We start from the raw sequence: 22,271 nt of genomic DNA, 5'->3' as shown, positions 1-22,271 counted from the left end.
GCAGAATTAGCTTTACTCCAAATGTAGTGGGACTCATGTCTTCCAAAAACGTTCCATGTTTGACTCATCAGTCCACAGAATATTATCTGAAAAGTCTTGGGGTCATCTAGATGTTTTTTTGCCAATGTTATGTTCTTTTGGTCAGCACCAGCATCTTTCTCATTGTGAAATCAAGTACATTGACCTTAACTAAGGCAAGCGAGGCCTGTAGTTCTTCAGCTGTTCATCTAGGTTCTTTAGTGACCTCATGGATGAGTCGTTGATGTGTTTTGGTTAAATTTTGTTAAGCCAGCCACACTTGGGAAGGTTCCCCACTGAAGTTACCTTGATTTGTGGATAAAGGCTCTCACTGTGTTTCTCTGGCGTTCCAGAGCCTCAGCAATGTCTTTGTAACCCTTTCCTGATAGTAGATGACTCAATAACTTTGTTTCACATATGTATTTAAATCTCTGTAGAATGCAGCGTCATATGCTGCTTTTTGAGACCTTCTAGCTGCTTCGTTTTGCCAGACAGGTTCTATTTAAGTGATGTTTAGATTCAACAGCACCGTCAGTGATCACGTCTGGGTGTGGCAGTGAAATTGATCCCAGTAATTAACCGAATTTGGTTTATTGGTTGATTTAGTAGCTTAGGGGGCAAATGCTTTTTCACACAGGGACAGCGGCATTTTTTTCTTTCATTAAATGAAATCATCATATAAAAACAGAAGTTTGTATTTACATGGATTGTCTTTGTCTAATCTTAAAAGTAGCTTAATAATATGAAATGTGACAAACTTGCAAAAAATAGAAGAAATTGGGAAGGGATGAATACTTTTTAACAGTACTACATACTGAATAATTGTTTTTTCTGAAGACACAGTTGGGGTGCTCTCCCTTTGTGTAACACAAGTTTTGTGTAACAGCAGCTGTAAACAGTAGTGCAGGAACAGTGAAGTGCTGTAAACAGTAGTGCAGGAACAGTGAAGTGCTGTCATCAGTGAAGTACAGGAACAGTGACGTACTAATCTAAATTGAGGAAAATCATGCATTGAATTTCAGTTTAATTGGAGTCACTGTTTGTTGCGTTAAGGCCGTCGTGTCTGTGTCCATTTTCTGACCATGTGATGAGAGCCTTACTCAAATGAGGCTCCAATCAAAGCTGGGCCTGTGTGGATTCCTGGAGAGGATGTGAAGGTTCTTCCGTGCTCCCTCACCCACACAAACATTGAGCGCCATGCGAGCAGCTCTGTCTGAGGGGATCCTAGAGACCATGGGTTCCCTCTCGCTCTCCGTGGCACATTTCTTTGAAACTTTGCTCAGACGAGGGTTGGATCCATCATGAGTTAACAAGGCATTTCTGATGGCAGTTTGGACATGATTTGTACAGTATAAACAGATCTCAGCCTGAACCTTTTGCCTGACTTTTCTCATGATCCATGTACACCACAGGTCACAACCCAAATGTTAAGAAGAGCCAGAAAGCAACCCACCCTGGGAGCCACAACATTTAACGTTTTAACATTTTGGCTATAAGTCTGTCTCAGTGTGTGCTGATGTGCGAGTAAAGGCTAAAAATATGAACGAAAAAGCAGGCCTACTTTGCTTTAAGCTATAGCCGCTTTTCTGACATCTCTGGCAGAAAACTGTGTCTTAATGTTCGACTGTTCCACCTTAAATGCTGCCTTACACGCCAGAGTATAACAGTTGCACCTTTTAAGGTGGAGTGGAAAAATTTGAACAAGAAGTTGATGAATGAGAAGCTGGCTTTAGTTAATGTTTGTCAGTTCCCCGTTGCAGGTTAACAGTTTCAACTCTGGTGGATCCAAAACGCACTTGGTCATGTTCTTCATAACATTCATATTTCATAAGGTACATTCAGAAGCTGGGTGTCGTATGAGGCTGTAACTTTTCTCTCCAGTCAAATAGATGGTGATGTCATATTAAACCCTTATAATAAAAGAAGCTGAACTCAGTTTGTTTTTCTACTGAAACTCGACCCATTTTCCCCCAAATCTGGGCTATAAACTATAAACAGACGGCGTCTCTTCAGTGATCTGCTCTGTAAACATTACTTTTATAAAATAATACAAAGGACGTCTGAGATTTTTAGCTTTCAGCAGTAAATGGTAAGTATGTAGTAATATGTCCATCCATCCATCCCTCCATTATCTTCCGCTTCTCCGGGGTCCGGGGTTCGGGTTGCGGCGGCAGCATCCTAAGCAATGAAGCCCAGACCTCCCTTTCCCCAGCCACTTCCACAAGCTCTCCAAGGGGGATTCTGAGGCACTCCCAAGCCAGCTGGGCAATATAGTCACGCCAGCGTGTCCTGGGTCTTCCCCGGGGTCTCCTCCTAGGTGGACTTGCCTGTGACACCTCCCGATGGAGGCGTCCAGGAGGCATCCTAACCAGATGCCCGAACCACCTCAGCTGGCTCCTCTCGATGTGAAGAAGCAGCGGCTCTACTCCGAGTCCCCCCTGGATGACTGAACTTCTCACCCTATCTCTAAGGGAGAGTCCAGACACCCTGTGGAGGAAACTCATTTCGGCCGCTTGTATTCGCGATCTTATTCTTTCGGTCATTACCCAAAGCTCATGACCACAGGTGAGGGTGGGAACGTAGATTGATCGGTAAATCGAGAGCCTTGCCTTATGGCTCAGCTCTTTCTTTACCACAACAGAGCATTTTACCACAGTAAAGAGCCCGCATCACTGCTGACCCAGCACCAATCCGCCTGTCAATCTCCCGCTCCCTTGTACCATCACTTGTGAACAAGACCCTGAGATACTTGAACTCCTCCACTTGAGGCAAGAGCCTATCCCCGACCCAGAGAGGGCTCTCCACCCTTTTCCGCCTGAGAACCATGGTCTCGGATTTAGAGGTACTGATTCTCATCCCAGCCGCTTCACACTCGGCTGCAAACCGATCCAGCGAAAGCTGAAGTTCGTGGCCTGATGTCCCCAACAGGACCACATCTGCAAACAGCAGCGATGTGACCCTGAGGTCACCAAACTGGACACCCTCCAATCCCTTGACTGCGCCTAGAAATTCTATCCATAAAAATTATGAATAGAATCGGTGACAAAGGGCAGCCCTGACGGAGTCCAACTCTCACTGGGAACGAGTCTGACTTACTGCCGTCTATGCGAACCAAACTCCAGCTTTGTTTGTACAGGGCCTGAATGGCTCGTAGCAAAGAGCCATGTACCCCGTACTCCCGAAACACCTCCCACAGAATACCCCGGGGAACACAGTCGAATGCCTTCTCCAGATCCACAAAGCACATGTGGACTGGTTGGGCAAACTCCCATGAACCCTCCAGAATCCTGGAGAGGGTGAAGATTTGGTCCAGTGTTCCACGACCAGGGCGGAACCCGCACTGCTCCTCCTGGATCCGAGGTTCGACTATAAGCCGGACTCTCTTCTCCAGTACCCCTGCATAGACCTTACCAGGGAGGCTGAGGAGTGTGATTCCCCTGTAGTTGGAACACACCCTCCGGTCCCCTTTTTTAAAAAGAGGCACCACCACCCCAGTCTGCCAATCCAGTGGCACCGCCCCCGATGTCCACGCAATGTTGAAAAGGCGTGTCAGCCAAGACAGCCCCACAACATCCAGAGCCTTGAGGAACTCAGGGCGGATCTCATCCACCCCTGGAGCCTTGCCCTTAGCGACTTCGGCCTCAGTAATGGACAAGCCTATTGCCATGTCCCCAGACTCAGCCTCCTCACTGGAGAACGTGTCGGTAGGATTGAGAAGGTCCTCAAAGTATTCCTTCCACTGCCCAATGACATCTTCAGTTGAAGTCAGCAGCACTACTTTATACAGTGCTAGTGGCATACTGCTATCCCCTTCTGAGTCGCCTGACGGTTTGCCAGAATCTTTTCGGAGCCAACTTAAAGTCACTTTCCAAGGCCTCACCAATCTGTTCCCATACATGGGTTCTTGCCTTGGCGACAACTGAAGCCGCAGATCGCTTGGCCTGTCGATACCTGCCAGCTGCCTCTGGTGTCCCAAAGGCCAACCATGCCCGGTAGGACTCCTTCTTCAGCTTGACGGCATCTCTCACCTGGGGTGTCCACCACCGGGTTCGAGGATTACCGCCCCGACAGGCACCAACTACCTTACGGCCACAGCTACAGTCAGCCGCTTCAACAATGGAGGAACAGAACATGGCCCATTCTGAGTCAATGTCCCCCACCTCCCCCGATATCTGGTCAAAGTTCTGACGGAGGTGTGAGTTGAAGATCAATCTGACAGGTTCTTCTGCTAGACGTTCCCAGCAAACCCTCACTATACGTTTGGGCTTGCCTGGTCTGACCGGCATCTTCCCCCACCACCTGATCCAACTCACCACCAGGTGGTGATCAGTTGACAGCTCAGCTCCTCTCTTTACCCGAGTGTCCAAAACACATGGCCGCAAGTCCGATGACACGACTACAAAGTCAATCATTGAACTGCGGCCTAGGGTGTCCTGGTGCCATGTGCACTTATGGACATCCTTCTGTTCAAACATGGTGTTCGTGATGGACAAACTGTGGTTTGCACAGAAGTCCAAAAACTGAACACCACTCGGGTTCAGATCAGAGAGGCCATTCCTCCCAATCACACCCCTCCAGGTCTCACTGTCATTGCCCACGTGAACGTTGAAGTCCCCCAGTAGGACAATAGAGTCTCCAGGAGGAGCACTTTCAAGCACCCTTCCCAAGGACTCTAAGAAGAACTGCTGTTCGGTGCAAAAGCACAGACAGCAGTCAGGACCCGTTCCCCAGCCCAAAGGCGTAGGGAAGCTACCCTCTTGTCCACCGGAGAAAACCCCAACATGCAGGCACCGAGTCGAGGGGCTATGAGAGCCCACACCTGCCTGCCACCTCTCACCATGGGCAATTCCAGAAAAGAATAAAGTCCAGCCCCTCTCATGGATATTGGACCCAGAGCCCAAGCTGTGTGTTGAGTTGAGCCCGACTATATCTAGCTGGTACCTCTCAACCTCCCGCACCAACTCGGGCTCCTTCCCCGCCAGTGAGGTAACGTTCCAAGTTCCAAAAGCCAGTTTCAGCAACCGAGGATCAGAACGCCAAGGCCCACGCCTTCGGACACTGCCCGATCCACAATGCACCGAACGCCTACTACTGCCCCTCCCATTTGTGGTGGGTCGATGGGAGGGGGGGACTCATGTAACTCCTTCAGGCTGGGCCCGGCTGGGCACCATGAGCAAATGCCCGGCCACCAGACGCTCGCTGGCGAGCCCCTCCCCCAGGCCTGGCTCCAGGGTGGGGCCCCGGTAACCCTGTTCCGGGCAGGGTGCACAAGTCCTGTTTTTGTGTTTTCATAGGGGTTATTATAGATCACACTTTGTCTGACCTGTCACCTAGGACCAGTTTTCCATGGGAGACCTTTTTTTTGGAGCTTTTGCTCCAGACAACATGGCTCCTAGGATCATTCAAGCATGCAAACCCCTCCACCATGATAAGGTGGTGATCCATGGAGAGGTGTAGTAATATGTGTAGATCATAAAACACATTTTCTGTTAATTTGAGAGGAGCTTTTACCAAAAATAAATAAATAAAATTAAAATGTACATTTATTTCATGCAGTTACTGAATAATTTGACTTACGATTTGGTCACGAAAATTCAGATGGACAAACCCAAAATATACCCTGGAGAATAAGAGGCTAAATATATCAAGAAACCACTATTCGTCTCCAAATCATCTATGTCTGTCTTAAATCTCTCTTTGCTGTTTTGTAGCTACTAGCTGGGTGAGACTGTTGTCTGTGTTGCTGTGGTGACCAGCAGTCTGTACTGATCTTCAGGGTTAAAGGGTGAATCAGCAGTTTTACATTAGCTCCAGAGTTTAAGACCATTTACGGTTAAACTGTGTTGAACGATCAGCAGAGCTTTTTTTACTGTAGAGGAGGATTATTTTATTTTTACCTACTAATCTGATTCAGCTGTGGAGCCATGACAGGACAGTAAAAGAGCCGCCTGCTGTTGACCGCTGACCTATACAAATGGAAACTGTCTTAAATGTCTTTTGAGAATTTCTGGTTTCACATGACAATATTGGTGTTTATTAATACATTTGTTCCAATTTATTACATTTTTGAAGTTACTGATGACGATGCCTAATGCTAATATTAAAGGATGTCTGATACAGGCCTGTTCCCTGTGGCAGTTCATCCAGTTACAGCAGTAACGGCCTCCAGTGACGGCGAAAAGACATTAACCTCCAGTTTTAAAATGTTGTTCATTTATTGATTTAGCAAGACAGTAATATCATAACTGAGCTGTTGGGTGGAGTAATATCCTACATGCAGCTGCATGAGGAAATGAAGCTGCTGAACATGCTCTAAAGCAGCTTATGGTACAGTGGAGATTTCAGGACATATTCAGGCCACAGTGTTTCAGACATAAGATAAAGCGGCTCGGGGGCAAAAACACTGTCCTGTCTCAGCTCCCAGGCTACGCTGGCTGGAGAAATCGTGGCAGCAGGAGATTTGTGTGACGTTCGGTTCTCTGTTGCTAGATTAATTACAGCGTTGGGACCAAAGTAAAGATGATACTACAACCACAACTTACACTGAGCTGTACTTTATGATCTTTTGCTTCAAAAAGATTAAGACTCAACTCACATCGTAGTACTTTATTTTTCCCATATCTGCTTATAAAAATTGTTATTATTATTATTATTATTATTATTATTATTATTATCATTAGCAGCCGTAGTAGTTGTTGTAGCAGTATCTAAGTACAGTTTGCTGTTGCTTCTGGACGCATCAACAATGCTGCTGGAAGCATCAGCTGATGCACGTATAATAATAATAATAATTTTACTATTATTATTATAAGCACATCAGCTGGTAATAATAATAATAATAGTAATAATAATGTCCTGCAATGGACTGGCGACATGTCCAGGGTGTATCCTGCTTCCCGCCCGATGATAGCTGGGATAGGCTCTCAGCGACCCTGAGGGAGAAGCGGCTTAGAAGGTGTGTGTGTGTAAGTGTGTGTGTAATAATGATGATGATGATGATGATGATGAGAATAATAATAACAGCTGCAGCAGTACTTTCTTCCTGTAATTTTGAGACAAACTCTGAAGCAAACATAAAATGATGGCTTACAAATTAAATCATAATCTTTGTGATTGATTGTCAATGTTTTTTAGCTAAAATGTTTTTAAATGTTCCATTTATAGATTATTCAGAGATGGATGGATTAGCGGATGGGTGGGTGGATGGATGGCTTTATTGATCCTTTGAACATGCCTGTGGCTCTTTTTGTATAAATTTTATGATGTATGGATCAAAAGAAATGGCAAAAAATGGGGGGGGGGGGGGGGGGTGGAGTCTGGCTCCATTGACTTACATTGAAAGTAAAGAATTTTCTGAAATTTACCATGCAGAAAATAAAAATAGGAATTATAATAGACATATAATAGACCTAAGTTAAAGAGGCAAGAGTTAAGAGTAGAAATAAAATCTATCCATTCGCATATTTACATAGGATATAAGACAGATTTGTTGTATTTACATGAGAGTAGTGACTGAGTGGTATGAGGTAGAGTAACAGCACAATGAGTACAGACATAACTAGGAATAGCAGCAGTTTTTACAGTGTAAAGCATGCAGTGAGAGTCGTTACCGTAGCAGTTATGATATATACATGAAGTGTATGATATAAAGTGCTGCCCATTGTGTTGGATTGTCAATGCAACCCTCTTCTCCCACTCTTCACACACTGACAGCAACACCGCAGAAGAAATGCTAGTACAGGCTTCCTGTATCCATAGTTTCAGGTGCTGCACATCTCGTATCTTCACAGCATAGACAATTGCCTTCAGATGACCCCAAAGATAAAAGTCTAAGGGGGTCAGATCGGGAGACCTTGGGGGCCATTCAACTGGCCCATGACGACCAATCCACTTTCCAGGAAACTGTTCATCTAGGAATGCTCGGACCTGACACCCATAATGTGGTGGTGCACCATCTTGCTGGAAAAACTGCCCCCCAATTGCCCCCAAGGTCTCCCGATCCCGAAGTTTTCCCCCCTCCCATATACCATTCCAATTTTATTTGGGTGTATCCATATAAATGGCCCACCCCGTATATTAACAAGAGAGGTGATATAGTGATGTGAATTCAGTACAGTAAACTGTCCGTTTTTGCACATTACCCACTTATTAGAGGTGTTTTTGGCCTTTTGTATTGCAGTGGCAGTGGTGAGGATTCTCTTGATGGGCTTATGAGGCGTAATTGCCCCCTGACCCCCTCACTGTCCCCACGCAAGCGGACCACCAGTCAGAGCAAGACAGAGCCGCCTCTTCTGAGGACCAATAAGAGGACAATCTACACAGCAGGGAGACCGCCCTGGTACAATGTCACCGGGACCACCTTCAAAGAGGCTTTTGTTATAGGTGAGTTGCTCTCATCAGACAACCAGAGTGCTGACAAAACCCTGCTGATGCCATAGCATATGGAACGTTGGCCATTTGGCAGTGGCTGTTCCTATGCTAAATGTAGATTATTTCAACTGTTTTATTCTCATGAACTTCAAGTATTCGAGAGATGTCTTTCAGATTCTTGGATAACAGACACTACTTTTTTAGTGTGGCTGAAAGTAGTACAACCCCATTACCAAAAGAGTTGTAATGCTGTGCCAAATGTAAATAAAATCAGCATGTAATGATGTGTAAATCGTGTAAAGTCTGTGTTCAATTTCAATTTGTACAAAGACAACAAATCAAATATTGAAACTGAGAAATTCTGTTGTTTTTGAAAGTTAAGGTGGAGAGGGCTTCATCACCGTGACCAACTGTGTGGACAAATAGTCCAATAATTCAAGAATAACTTTTCTCAATATAAAATAGCAAAGAACTTGGTGATTTCATCATCCACAGTACATAATAACATGAGCATTCAGAGAGACACTAAAACAGACACAGTTCTGCAGAATAAATCACTGCATGAGTTCAGGAACTTCTGAAAACCACTGTTTGAACAGTTTGTCGCTGCATCCACAAATGCAAGTTGAAACTCTACCACGCAAAGAAGTAACAAGATATAAAGAGGATCCAGAAACGCTGCAACCTTCTCTGGCCCTGAGTTAATTTAAGATACACAGATTAAACTGCCCTAAACGCTTACAGAGGTGATGCCACACAGCAGTAAACAAGCTGCCGTCCCAGCTTTTTTTGGAACATATTTCAAGCAACAGTATCAAAGGGGGCATATAATAATAATAATAATAATAATAATAATAATAATAATAATAATAATAAAAAACATTTCTCATGTTATATTCTGCCTGTGTTATTTTTGAATAAATATAGGGTTTGTATGATTTGCTTATCATTAGATTTTTTTTTTTTTTTACACACTTTGCTCAGCGTCTCAACTTATTTTGGAAATGCGATTGTAAATGGACTTCGACAAAGAGCTTTAGCTAAATATGGAAAGCTTTCTTTACGCTGCAGGGCAGATTGGTTTTGCTTCTCGTATTTGACTTTTTTAACTTACTGTGCAGATTTCAGTTTCAAAGTGACCAAATTTTAAGATAAATAATCCCTTATTAGCCCCACAATGAGGAAATTCATAGTGCAACAGCAGCAAAGCAAAAGAAAATAAGTAACATGCAAGTTAATTAAAATAATTATTTACTTAACAGGGCTTACAGTTTACTTCCAGAAGTTCTCTGGAGTGACCAATCACGCTTCTCCGTCTGGCGATTTGATGGATGAGTCTGGGTTTGGCGGTTGCCAGGAGAACGTTACTTGTCTGACTGCATTGTGCCGAGTGTAAAGTTTGGTGGATGGGGGATTATGATGTGGGGTTGTATTTTTCAGGAGTTGGGCTCGGCCCTTAGTTCCAGTGAAAGGAACTGTTAATAACCAAGAGATTTTGGACAATTTCATGCTCCCAACTTTGTGGGAACAGTTTGGGGACGGTTCCTTCCTGTTCCAACATGACTGCACACCAGTCCACAAAGCAAGGTCCATAAAGATATGGATGAGCCAGTTTGGTGTGGAAGAACTTGACTGGCCTGCACAGAGCCCTGACCTCAACTCTGTAGAACCCCTTTGAGATGAATTAGAGCAGAGACTGTGAGCCAGACCTTCTCATCCAACGTCAGCATCTGACCTCACAAATGCGCTTCTGGAAGAACCATCAGAAATTCCCATAAACACACTCCTAACCCTTGTAGAAAACCTTCCCAGAAGAGTTGAAGCTGTTATAGCTGCAAAGGGTTTGCCGACATCATATTAAACCCTCTGGATTAAGGATGGGATGTCACTCGAGTTTGTATGCGAGTGAAACCAGACGACTGAATACTTTTAGAAATATAGTGTATGTATTATGATATAAACAATTATAAATAAATAAAAGCAAAATATCTGCAGTGTAAAGAAATTTGATCTATTTATGTGATAAGTTAACAATATAAATATTATAAATAGAAAAGCAAAGAAATCTTTACACTACAGGTATATTTTTTTACTGTGGTCAGTTTGTAGTCACTTCTGCTTGCGTGTCCACATCGGTTGCCGTAGTTATGACGCATGTGTGCAGATGCTGACTAGGCAGGGGCAGAACTTGGCAGACCTAGTAAACGATGTGGTTAATCATCGTTGTTGACTGCGGAGCTAAACGGGACATTAGTGTAGGTTGACTTTGTCACCAGACTACTAACAGGCTACAGGCTGTACCAGTGATGTTCAGAGTGGGACTTTGAGGTTAAATCTTTTAATGTAACAGTCACTGTGAACTACACCATAGGGATAAGCAGCTAATAGCAATGTTTGTACTACTTCTGTTTGTGTGCTACAGTGGCATAAAGGGGACATCCACTGTTTTTTCAAATTTTCTGCATAATTCAATTGTCAATGTCAGAAGAGTCATTCAGAGTGGCTTGAGTTAAAATGGTTCGATGTAGAGAAACTGGTGATGATAACCAGGAGTCACAATGTCTACACGACAATATAGCCTTTTTATTTATTGTCCAGATTAATCAGTGAACCTACAGGTTGATGATGGTAAAATAGTGGTAAATCTGAAAAAGCAACCTTGTACCACTCAGACATTAACATGTTTAATAAACATTTTCAGAACTATGATAAAACAATGCATCAGGCAGTATACTCATAAAAACTTCAAGTAATAATTTTCCATGAAGGAGCTTTTAGACACAGACTGTGGATAATTCTTGTTGAGTTTTTCTAGAATGGAGCATTTCACACCAGACCGCACTGAATGACTTTGCATACGCCTTAATTATTTGATTATGGGCAAATATTCTAAAAATCTGTGTAATTCCTCTTTACGTTACTTAGTTTTCTTATTTATTTGCTGTATTTGTTTGTTCATGTACTTCCACTTGACTGAAGACCAAGTCCTGATTTTTTTGTCTATTGGAACTTCAGCTGGAATGAGCAGGAACAACTGCTTTGTGCTTTGGCACATATGGTCACTTGGTTGTGATTCTAATGCTATACAGTGGCTAAGCCATTGTCATTAGAATCCTGCTACATACAATAAACCCTGCCTGACAGGTTACAATTTCACACTTGGATGTGCTCCAGTCGATTCTTCCCATAAAGCAAGCTCCTGCCTACCTGCAGGTCCCTCAGCTGTGGGAAAGGGAATAAACTCTCCCAAGTGGAACCAGACTTCTTTAACAGAGGTCATCGACATGAGGAGAGGGAAGCCGAGGACATAAAATGTGCACTAAAGCAGCTTTAACTTCATTTAGGGCTAGCAGCCATTATTAACTCTGTGTTTAGTACCACCAGTGACGTTTTTCATTTTTAGCTTCATTGCTTAGTGCTCCTCGGATACTCCCTTCAGCCGATGTATACGTCAATGGGTCTCGGCTGAGAATTCTGTCTGCATGGTGACACACGTTCTTAACTCTGGGTTATTAGCCACTTTCATTTGTTTGCAGAGTTCAGTGGAAGGACAAAAACAAGAAATGCACTACACTTTGAGCTGCACAGTTTTCTTATAGAACCGTGAGCACTTGAGCTTTCAAAAAAGAGCATTTTTAAACATTGTTATGGATTTGAGTGTTCTCAGTTTCTTTAGAAATCAGAATACTTTATTGATCCTAGAGGGAAATTGCAGTTATTACAGTTGCAACCATTCATGTGAAAGTATAATAAAAAAAACTTACATAACATATTACATAAAGCAGTTCAAATTATTGCACCTCTGAGTTTTTGCACCCATTATTATTATTACGCATATGGTCAGTACAGTTTGGTGTTGAGTATGATGAGATGAAACATAGTATCACTAAAAAGCGCTGTGTGTGTTTGCATGCAATTAATAATTCGATCACAATTGGATTTCTGCAGTTTTGTAATTATTCAAGTGGTTATGTTAACAGCATACTTTGATTTTTTTTTTAGGCTGGACTAAGGCCTAGAAATCTGATAGAGAGCTGAATTTTAGATCAGTAATTGGAATTCTCTGTGCATGTAAACCCTTACTCTGATTTCTTTCGTGTTTTTGTTTTTCGCACATATGCCAAAATAAACCACAGTAACAGAAAAGGCAAACCACATTTAGCACAGCACTCATGAGACGGCAACAAAACACTACCAGAGTGATGTTGAAACCAGTTACGTGCCTGACAAAATGAATCATTTAATTTTTCTTCAAGCTTGATAATATGCAACCCCATTTCTAAGAAAGTTGAGATGCTTTGCAAAATGTAAATAAAAACAAAATGCAAAATATTTTTTCATTTTGAATTTGATTCCAACAGCACATTCCAAAAACGTTGGGATTGGGCAACAAAAGGTTGGTAAAGTTGTATAATGCTTAACGAAACACCTGGTGGTTGATCGACAAAAGGTCAGTAACATGATTGGGTATAAAGAGCATCTCAGAGAGGCGGAGTCTTTCAGAAGTAAAGATGAGGAGGGTTCACCACTCTGTGAAAGACTGCACCATCAAATCACTGCATGGGCTCAAACACTTCTGAAAACCACTGTCTGTGAAAACAGCTCATCACTGCATCCACAAATGCAAGTTAAAACTCTAAAACACAAAGAAGAAACCAAATATAAACAGGATCCAGAAACACTGCCACCTTCTCTGAGATCATTTAAAATGGACTGAGGGGAAGTGGAAAAGTGTCCTGTGATCCTTTTTGGAAATCATGCACACTGTTCCCCGGACTAAAGACCACTCAGCTTGTTATCAGTGCACAGTTCAAAAGCCAGTATTCGTGATGGTTTAGGGGGGCATTAGTGATATGATATGAAGCCTTTATTGTCACATAGTCACCAAAGCAACCAGCGAAATGGCTAGTGCGCATGGCATGGGTGATGTACTCATCTGTGAAGGCTCCATTAATGCTGAATGATATATACATGATTTGACAACATATGCTGCCATCTAAACGACATCTTTTTCAGGGAAGGTCTTGATTATTTCAGCAAGATGATGTCAAACCACATTATGCATGTATTGCAGCAGCATTGCTCTGTATTAAGAGTCTAAACTGACCTGCCTGCAGTAAAGAGCGATCACCACTGAGAACATTCGGCGCATTATGAAATGAAAAATACGACAAATGAGCCCCTGAAACTGATGAGCAGCTGAAATCTTGTATCAAACAAGAACAGAAAACATTTCACTTTCAGAACTACAACAGTGTCTCCTCTGTTCCCAAACACTTACAGAGTGCTGTTAAAGAAGAGGAGATGAAACACAGTGGTAAATAGGCCCCATCCCAACTTTTTTTTCAAAACATTTTTTTCAAAAAACAATCAAATTTCTGTTTCAACATTTGATGTGTTGTCTTTACAGGATTTTCCTTTAAAAATATGATTTACATGAATTGCATATTGTTGCATCCTTTTTTAATGTACATTCTACAGTGTCCCAACTTTTTTGGAAATGGGGTTGTATATTCCTATTTTCCACTAACGTAAATGCAGTTAATGGATTACTGACAAAATCAGATTTTCTGCAGCTATCAGATTATTCATGAGTTTTTTATTATTTGTTTCTTCACTGATGCTTAGTGTTTTTTTTTTTTAACCTTTGATTATTCAGATGATGTCTGCTGTTTAGGTGTACAATTGTGCCTCATGTGTACTTCTAAAGAAGTTATTAATGATCTGATTAATGAGCATGGATAATGGTTTGTCCTGCAGGTTTGTGTGGTGGCAGTGCCTCTGGCAAAACCACAGTGGCCAATAAGATAATCGAAGCTCTGGACGTCCCCTGGGTGGTGCTTCTTTCTATGGACTCTTTTTACAAGGTAACGATGGGGGGAAACCTCAGTGGGCCATAAAAGTGTAAGAAAACTCAATGAGTAAATAGTGACTGATTAAGAATATTAAATGAATTTAGGGCTGTCATAATTAACTGATTAAACTCAATTTAAAAATCATTGACTAAGGCTGCATCCAGACAGTGCAGTGTACTTTGGCCAGAACACCATTGAATCCTAAAGCAGGTTATAAAGCGTAGAATCTGTGGGCTCTGCTCATTCCACCACACCACTGCTGCTCAGAAATGACTCTGGATAAAGTATTTATTGTTCCGTGAAAGATCCGCTAATAGAACTGCTCTGTTTAAATAGCTCTGAGTGGTGGAATTACAGAGGCAAAGACATCACTCGTTCCGTGAACTTGCTAGAGCTGGTCATTAATCCTTATTTGACCACTTTAATGACAACATCTAATTGATTGTTGCTCTAAAGACTCTGATTCATTCAAGGTGAACCAGGTTCCCTCCCACTTCCACAGCATGTAGTTTATAAATCGGTTAGGTGTTTAGTTTGAAGGAGAGTGATTTGTAAAGAAAAAATGAAGTGTGTGTTGGTTTTGCTGTCTCATGTATGGCTTCACTCATTTTTCGTCTGTGCAGGTTTTGTCCAATGAGGAACAGGAGCTGGCGGCCAAGAATGAATACAACTTTGATCACCCAGATGCTTTTGACTTTGAGCTGCTGGTGAATGTGCTCAGGAAACTGAAGAAGGGTAAAAGCGTCAAAGTGCCTGTGTATGACTTCACCTCCCACTGCCGTCGCAAAGAGTGGGTGAGTATGTGGTTCTGTGTGTTTGTTTGCTTTATATTTTTAAGGAGGGATAGACCTTTCCTGGTTCCTTCTCCCGGCAACAGCAATTCACATTTTGGCTACTTTGATATCTGTTCGTATCAGTTTTGGCCTTAAGGTTCATTGACTTGGTATCCCAGTTGGCCAGTTCTAATTTTTAGAACCTTTTGAACCTACTGACTTTATAGTAAAATAATGGAAATAAGGCTAACCTACAATGGCGAGACCTTTCCTGGTATCTGTTCTTATCGGTTTAATATCTAATGCGTCCTGCATACGAGGACTACATATTAAATAGATTTTTAGAACAGGGAGACGCGTTGACCTGGTATTACAGTACCTCCAGGAGCGGTGCACCTTTTGTAGGGGCAGTCATGGCCTGGAGGTTAGGGAACCAGCCCTGTGACCAGAAGGTCACCGGTTCGATCCCTAGAACCGACAGTACGTGAATGAAGTGCCCTTGAGCAAGACACCTAGCCTGTTACTGCTCCCTGGGTGTTGTGGATAGGGCTGCCCACCACTCCGGGCAGGTGTGCTCACTGCCCCCAAGTATGTGTGTGTGCTCATTAGTGTGGATGTGGTGTTTCACTGCACACGTAATATCACTGTATAAAATAAGAACTTAAATAAAATAAGGTGTTAAATACGCTGCAGTTACACAACAAGAGGCTATTGGTTGGGTGGATAATGACATTGTGGCAGTACCTGATGACCTAGATCGATGACTTGAGGTCTGACCCGGTCGGAAGGGGTGACCGCCACCGTCACTGAAACAGTGTGTTGGAGTAAATATATGCTTTTTCAAAGACTTTGTTTTTTAATACTGAAGCATAATTTCTCATTTTAACTATATGATATGTTTGACAAACATTCTATTTTTCTGTGCACAAATTCTTTATTTTGGCCTCAAGGTTCATTGACTTGGTCACTCAGTTGGCCAGTATAAAACTTTGACATTCTACCTTCGTTTTCAAGAAAAACCTACTGACGTTGTAGCAAAACCAAAGAAAAAAGGTTACCATACAATGGAGAAACCAACCAAACCAACCAAAAAAGAGCAAATAAGCTACTCATTGTAATGCTGCTTATATTGTCTTAAAATAGAACCATGAGAGGGAAGCGCACTCCTCATGGAGACACCCAAGTGTCTAATCAGCAGCTGGGAGCCAGTACGCTTTCTTGTTCCATAATCTAGGCTGGTAATTGGCTGGTTAGTGAATATACCCAGAAGTCTGGCCTCTATCCAGCTTCACTGTATATACATTTTCATTTTGTAATCAGTATAAAATTCAATAAATCCGTACTCGTGTTGGAAATTTTGAAAGATTCCAGCCATAAGCTCATGGCTAGTGTGTGAAATCAGCTGTGGAAGGATCATGAATGTGTTTGTATGCTTTGTTTGTGAGCACAGTCTGTAGTCCTGCTTTATAGTGTTCATCGTTGAGGTAGTTACTAGTAAAAAGTACTCCAGTTCAAATGACTGATTACTTTTCTCAAACTGTAATGGGATTACTTTATTTTTTAATACCTGGAAACAGTAATTTCACGTTCTCTGCCAGTTATGCTTTTATTATTAATATCAGAAAATTAGGAATCGCTGCAGCTATTATGAAAGGCTGATTCTTGAATGGCCTGTGTCATCATGTAGGTCATGTAATAAAAAGCTTGTACACCCAAATATTTAATTGTATGTGTAATCAAAAGTCATTAGAGGACAAAGCAATCACATTACTGTGACGTACCATGTTCACCCCAACGCTGATAGTGTTGAGTGTTCTAGTAAATTGGAAATGGAAGCATCAACATATCAACATACATGCATTTTCAGGCACTCCTTATTTTTGCTGTAGTAAAAATCATATCAGGACACCGCATACATCAGAAAATTTATGATCCCACATATTGCTGCTGCATAAAACTAAGCTGGTGAGTGTAATTAATATTAATGACGTCTCTCTGACCAGAGATTCTGTGTAGCTTGACAATTGAAATGTTTCCTTGGCACTGCCAGTCCCATAATTATGATTAAACACTGTGCCCACAGTGCAGTATAGCTGTTGTATTTATATCAACAAAATAATTGTGAATGTATACTCCTGGGCTGAGAAAGATGATCCAAACAGCTTAAATGGATTGTAAATCAGAGCTGCTGTCTAAACCCAACCCTATCTTTTTTCCACATACACCATGTCTTTCTCATATATTTAACTTAATGGCCCAAAAACCTGCTCATATAGTTACACATTTTCATAGAAACAGTTTTCAAAATGACGAATACCAGCATGTGAAAGCTTTCCCCCATGTGCAAAATGCAATTTCATGCCTGAAAGGCACGATGGGCAATAGAAAAACATCATAACGACACTACTAAACAACACTAATTCAAAACCTGCTTTTCTTTTGTGCTTGTGGGCTCGTAATTATCTTCCCCAGCTCTTAAAAGATATGGACCTGGTCAATTTTTCAGTCTTCATAATGTGCTATAACATTAATGAGTTTTTACACCTGAAGCAGGACTCTCACTAGGGTTTGGAGGTGACCTTAGTGCCTCAGGAGAGGATTCATGTTATTCCCAGAAAGCTTCAAAAGACCATAACAGCAAATAAGCTGTTCAGGGTTGAGCGGTGAATTAGTGAGAGAGAGATTCAGTGCAGAAAAGGGCACGTGATGCGTTACCAGTGCCGCTTAAGGATGCAGTGATGCATCATTTCCGTACTGATAATGATAACTGAGAATTGACACTTTGGTATGGCCAGTAACAGACTAGTGAGTATATGCTCATGGGTATATTTTGGTTTTCCATCTGAAATTAAATGCACAAATCATAAAGCAAAATATTCAGTAACTGCATGAAATAAATGTCATTTTTATTTATTGTAAAAGCCCATCAGATGAACAGAACATGTGTTTTATGATCATAAACATGATCATTGCCATATGCATACAATTTACTGTTGAAAGCCAAAAATCTCAGACGCTCTTTGTATTATTTTATAAAAGTAATGTTTACAGAGCAGATCACTGAAGAGACGCCATCTGTTTATAGTTTATAGCCCAGATTTGGGGAAAAATGGGTCGACTTTCAGTAGAAAAATTCAGCTTGTTATATTATAAAGTTTTAAAACTACATCACCATCTATTTGACTGGGTGTCACATGACAGTTACAGCCTCATACGACGCCCAGCTTTGGAGAGAAGCTTATAAAATTGGAAAGTTATGAAGTAAAGAATGTGATGAGTGTGTTTTGGAACTGGCACAATATCCAGGGCTGTTTCTGAAAAAAGGAGAAAGTTTAAAGTGCTAAGGTAGAGATAATAAAACACTAAATAGGTACATACTGGGCATGGTATATATAAATAATATAAATTATACGTACAATAAAATGAATAAATATTACATATTTAGATCAGTATCAGTCATATGGGCACTAACAATACCAGCATGATATTATATGAATGACAGCAAGTTATTATTTCCATCAAACTTCGAGATGAAGTGGCACAAAATAGTAGAGACTGTGTACAAATATTTAATGATTGCTTTAGAAACGTTTTTGTTGTATTTGGTCCAGAACATCAGCGAAAAGATTCTCTTGAACTATAAGTGACTATAGGTGGTGGATACTGTCAATATGATGATAATATCATGATAAGTCTTCTCATTGTGATAAACAATATTCTTTTCTTGGTGTGTTGCAGATGTAGTTATACTTAAAGAGCACTAAATGACTGCGTACTTCATTAAAAAGGAAGCATAATTAGTCCTGTTAATTAGATTTAGTGCAGCACAGAGTGTGAAATGTTAATTGAAAGCCATTGAGTTTTTAAGGGCTGTTTTAGGTGCGGCACTATTGGTCTGTGTGTCAGAATATCATGTTATGTTAATATATTAATATATAATATTAATAATATGTTAATCATATTGTGTGTCATGCAAATGTCTTGAAATATTGTGATATGTCATCAAGTAAAAAGAAATCTCGTTCCCAGTTCCGTTATGCACCAGTGGATTAATTTGATCCAGCCTCTGTGTTTTTGGCATTGCTTAGAATTAGAGTCGCACCTCAGATGATCCCTTTTCATCTAATGGTTCTTTTCTGCGTGTTCTTCTTTGCAGAAAACTGTTTATGGTGCCAATGTTGTAATATTTGAGGGAATCCTTGCATTTGCCAATAAGGAACTTCTGAAGGTAAGTTCACATCCTGTTTGGTAGTGTTTTGATAGTCTGATTGCTGTCGACTGTTTTACTGCCCTGTCGTCGCTCCACAGCTGAATCAGATTAGTAGGTAATAGGGATGGGGAGATTCACCGATTCACATCGGTGATTCGGCACACATGTCTGCGATTCGACTGCACCGGTAGATTCAACGTGCATCGGGTTTAATTTGCGGGCGAATTTACGGTGCATCTCTTCTAGCCTTTTTGCATCGGCAAATGCCATGGTTAAATCGGGTGTTTTGTTTTCCACTATCTATTCCTTATTCTAATGTATTTTCAGAGGCAACATATTTTTTTTTTTTATTGATTTCTTTTTTTTTCTCGAGGCAACATAAATGCACCATCGTGTCCTCAGGTACTGACGCAAGCACGCAGAGGTACACAACAAAGATGGAGGGAAACGAAAGCATTAGCAACGACGAGATATTTAATGCACCAAAAAAGACACACAAATCAAACGTGTGGCAATATTTCGGGTTTTTTAAGCGAGGTGGTCAACTTGACAAGACGCACGCAATCTGCAAACAATGCCGTGGGGCTATCAAATACGTTAGTAGCACAACGAACCTGGCGACACACATGAAAAGACGGCACGGTGTGGACATCTCTGCGGCCGCTACCCCCTCGTTTTCTTCGGATCCTGCTGAAACACGAGCCACACTGAGTAGTAGCAAAGGAGGTGACAGGTCTATCGCAAGTTTATTTAGGCAAAACACGCCCCTACTCAGTCAGTCAACTATCTGAAACCTTGTGTAGCAGTTAAGTCTAGCAGACAGTAGTATGTGTTGCAGATCATAATTTTCACTATGCACATTGTTAATACAGTATTTTCGAAAACTGTTCATCTTATGTTTTATATACGTTTTGTATAAATATAGATGGAGAATATAACTGAATAATTCAGTTGAATAAATTAATGCTCTGTCTGAATATACTGAATTATGCATTTTTTAATATTATGTATTGGTTTTGCTCCATTGAAAACAACCAGATGCATACATCCCTTAAATTGTTAGAGAGTAAAGTAGAATCGTGCTATTGAGTTAAGAAAACTGATGGGTTAGGCCAATACGTCCTCAAACCTCAACTAACTGTATCGAATGATCACTTATCAAACTGAATCCTCATATAATTAAGTCATATCGTTATCAAATCATTTTTGAATCGCATCATATCGTGAACAGGAGTGATTTGTATCGCATCGTATCAACAAGGGGTTTCAGAGTATCGCAATTATATCGTATCGGTGGCAGTGTATCGAGATGTGTATCGAATCGACCTTAGTGGTGAAGATATACATCCTTAGTAGGTAATAATAAAATAATCCTCCTTTACAGTAAAATAAAGCTCTGCTGATCGTTCAATACAGTTTAACATTAAGTGCTCTTAAACGAGTTCGTGTAGAACTGCTGGTTCACCCTTTAACTCTGAAAATCAGCGCAGACTGTTGGTCACCATAGCAACACAGACAACACAGACAACAGCCTCGCTGAAACGGTTTAAGACAAAATAATTCGGAGACGAATGGACTTATCTGTGTTTATAATCACTCCAGCTGGTTTCCTGATGCGTTTAATCTGCAGTGAGAAACTGACAAACACTAAAAGTCACAAGGCTGAGGTCAACATGTCCGTCCCCAGCTTCTTGTTTGTATTTTCACATTTCACCTTAAATGATGCAACATTTAGCTACATTGTTAGCTTCAGTCTGCCACTTCAGGCACCATTTAAAGTGGAACGAGAAAATTCTAACAAGAAGCTGGCGAATGAAAAGTGACTTCAGCCTCGAATGTTGAGAGACGTTCTAGAAGAAACTGATCGTCTTTTGAGAAAAAGTTTCCTGCTGGAGATTGAGACTGAGAGGTTTACAGCTAAGATGGCAAAACATTACTTGAATGAAATGGTCATGAAATGTTGTGGTTAGATTTTTGCAATCTTGCAAAATGTCTTTCATTATAAATGGAGAATGATATTAATAAATAAACTGGGTGATGATGAGGCCTAATGGCAGACAATGTAGAGTGGCTGAGAGCACGAATGATAAGAGGAAAATCTTTAAATTATAAGAAGCAAGTGGGAACTTACATAATAAACGGCAAGGTCGCATGAAATCAGGGGTGGTGTAGTGATTAGGGATAAAAATGAGAGCATGGGAAAGAGGAAATCGGGGAGGGGGAGAGGGAGAGGGGCGGGGGGGGGGGGGGGGAGGGAGAGGGGCGGGGAGAGGGGGGGGGGGGGGGGGGGGGGAGAGGGAGGGGAGGGGGGGAGAGGGAGGGGAGGGGGGGAGGGGGGGGGAGAGGGAGGGGAGAGGGAGAGGGGCGGGGAGGGGGGGGGGGAGAGGGAGGGGAGAGGGAGAGGGGCGGGGAGGGGGGGGGGGAGAGGGAGGGGAGAGGGAGAGGGGGGGGGAGAGGGAGGGGAGAGGGAGAGGGGGGGGGAGAGGGAGGGGAGAGGGAGAGGGGCGGGGAGGGGGGGGAGGGGGAGAGGGAGAGGGGCGGGGAGGGGGGGGGGGAGGGAGAGGGAGAGGGGGGGGGAGAGGGAGGGGAGAGGGAGAGGGGCGGGGAGGGGGGGGAGGGGGGAGGGGGGGGGGGGGGGAGGGGGGGGAGGGGGGGGGGGGGGGGGAGGGGGGGGGGGGGGGGGGGGGGGGGGGGGGGGGAGGGGGGGGGGGGGGGGGGGGGGGGGAGGGGGGGGGGAGGGGGGGGGGGGGGAGGGGGGGGGAGGGGGGGGGGGGGGGGGGGGGAGGGGGAGGGGGGGGGGGGGGGAGGGGGGGGAGGGGGGGGGGGGGGGGGAGGGGGGGGGGGGGGGGGGGGAGGGGGGAGGGGGGGGGGGGGGGGGGGGGAGGGGGGGGGGGGGGGGGGGGGGGGGGGGGGGGGGGGGGGAGGGGGGGGGGGGGGGGGGGGGGAGGGGGGGGGGGGGAGGGGGGGGGGGGGGGGGGGGGGGGGGGGGGGGGGGAGGGGGGGGGGGGGGGGGAGGGGGGGGGGGGGGGGGGGGGGGGGGGGGGG

The 22,271-nt window shown here is 43.0% G+C and overlaps 1 protein-coding gene and 1 pseudogene across 2 annotated transcripts in view; both read left to right on the top strand.

Annotated features, from left to right (window-relative positions):
- si:ch211-243j20.2 (uridine-cytidine kinase-like 1) overlaps positions 1 to 22,271 on the top strand; it is a 61,664-nt gene that overhangs the window by 4,699 nt on the left and 34,694 nt on the right. For both annotated transcript variants that reach the window (XM_017701035.2, XM_017701036.2), the window contains exons 2-5: positions 8,198 to 8,400; positions 14,149 to 14,255; positions 14,867 to 15,037; positions 19,173 to 19,244. In XM_017701035.2, the coding sequence (XP_017556524.1) occupies positions 8,198 to 8,400; positions 14,149 to 14,255; positions 14,867 to 15,037; positions 19,173 to 19,244 (553 nt within the window). The remainder of the gene's footprint in view (positions 1 to 8,197; positions 8,401 to 14,148; positions 14,256 to 14,866; positions 15,038 to 19,172; positions 19,245 to 22,271) is intronic.
- On the top strand, positions 15,279 to 15,417 carry LOC119263328 (annotated as a pseudogene).

This window comes from Pygocentrus nattereri, chromosome 4, assembly GCF_015220715.1.
Source record: "Pygocentrus nattereri isolate fPygNat1 chromosome 4, fPygNat1.pri, whole genome shotgun sequence".
NCBI classification, from domain to species: domain Eukaryota; kingdom Metazoa; phylum Chordata; class Actinopteri; order Characiformes; family Serrasalmidae; genus Pygocentrus; species Pygocentrus nattereri.
The sequence above is the reverse complement of the archived record's forward strand: the minus strand, read 5'-3'. Positions and strand labels throughout refer to the sequence as shown.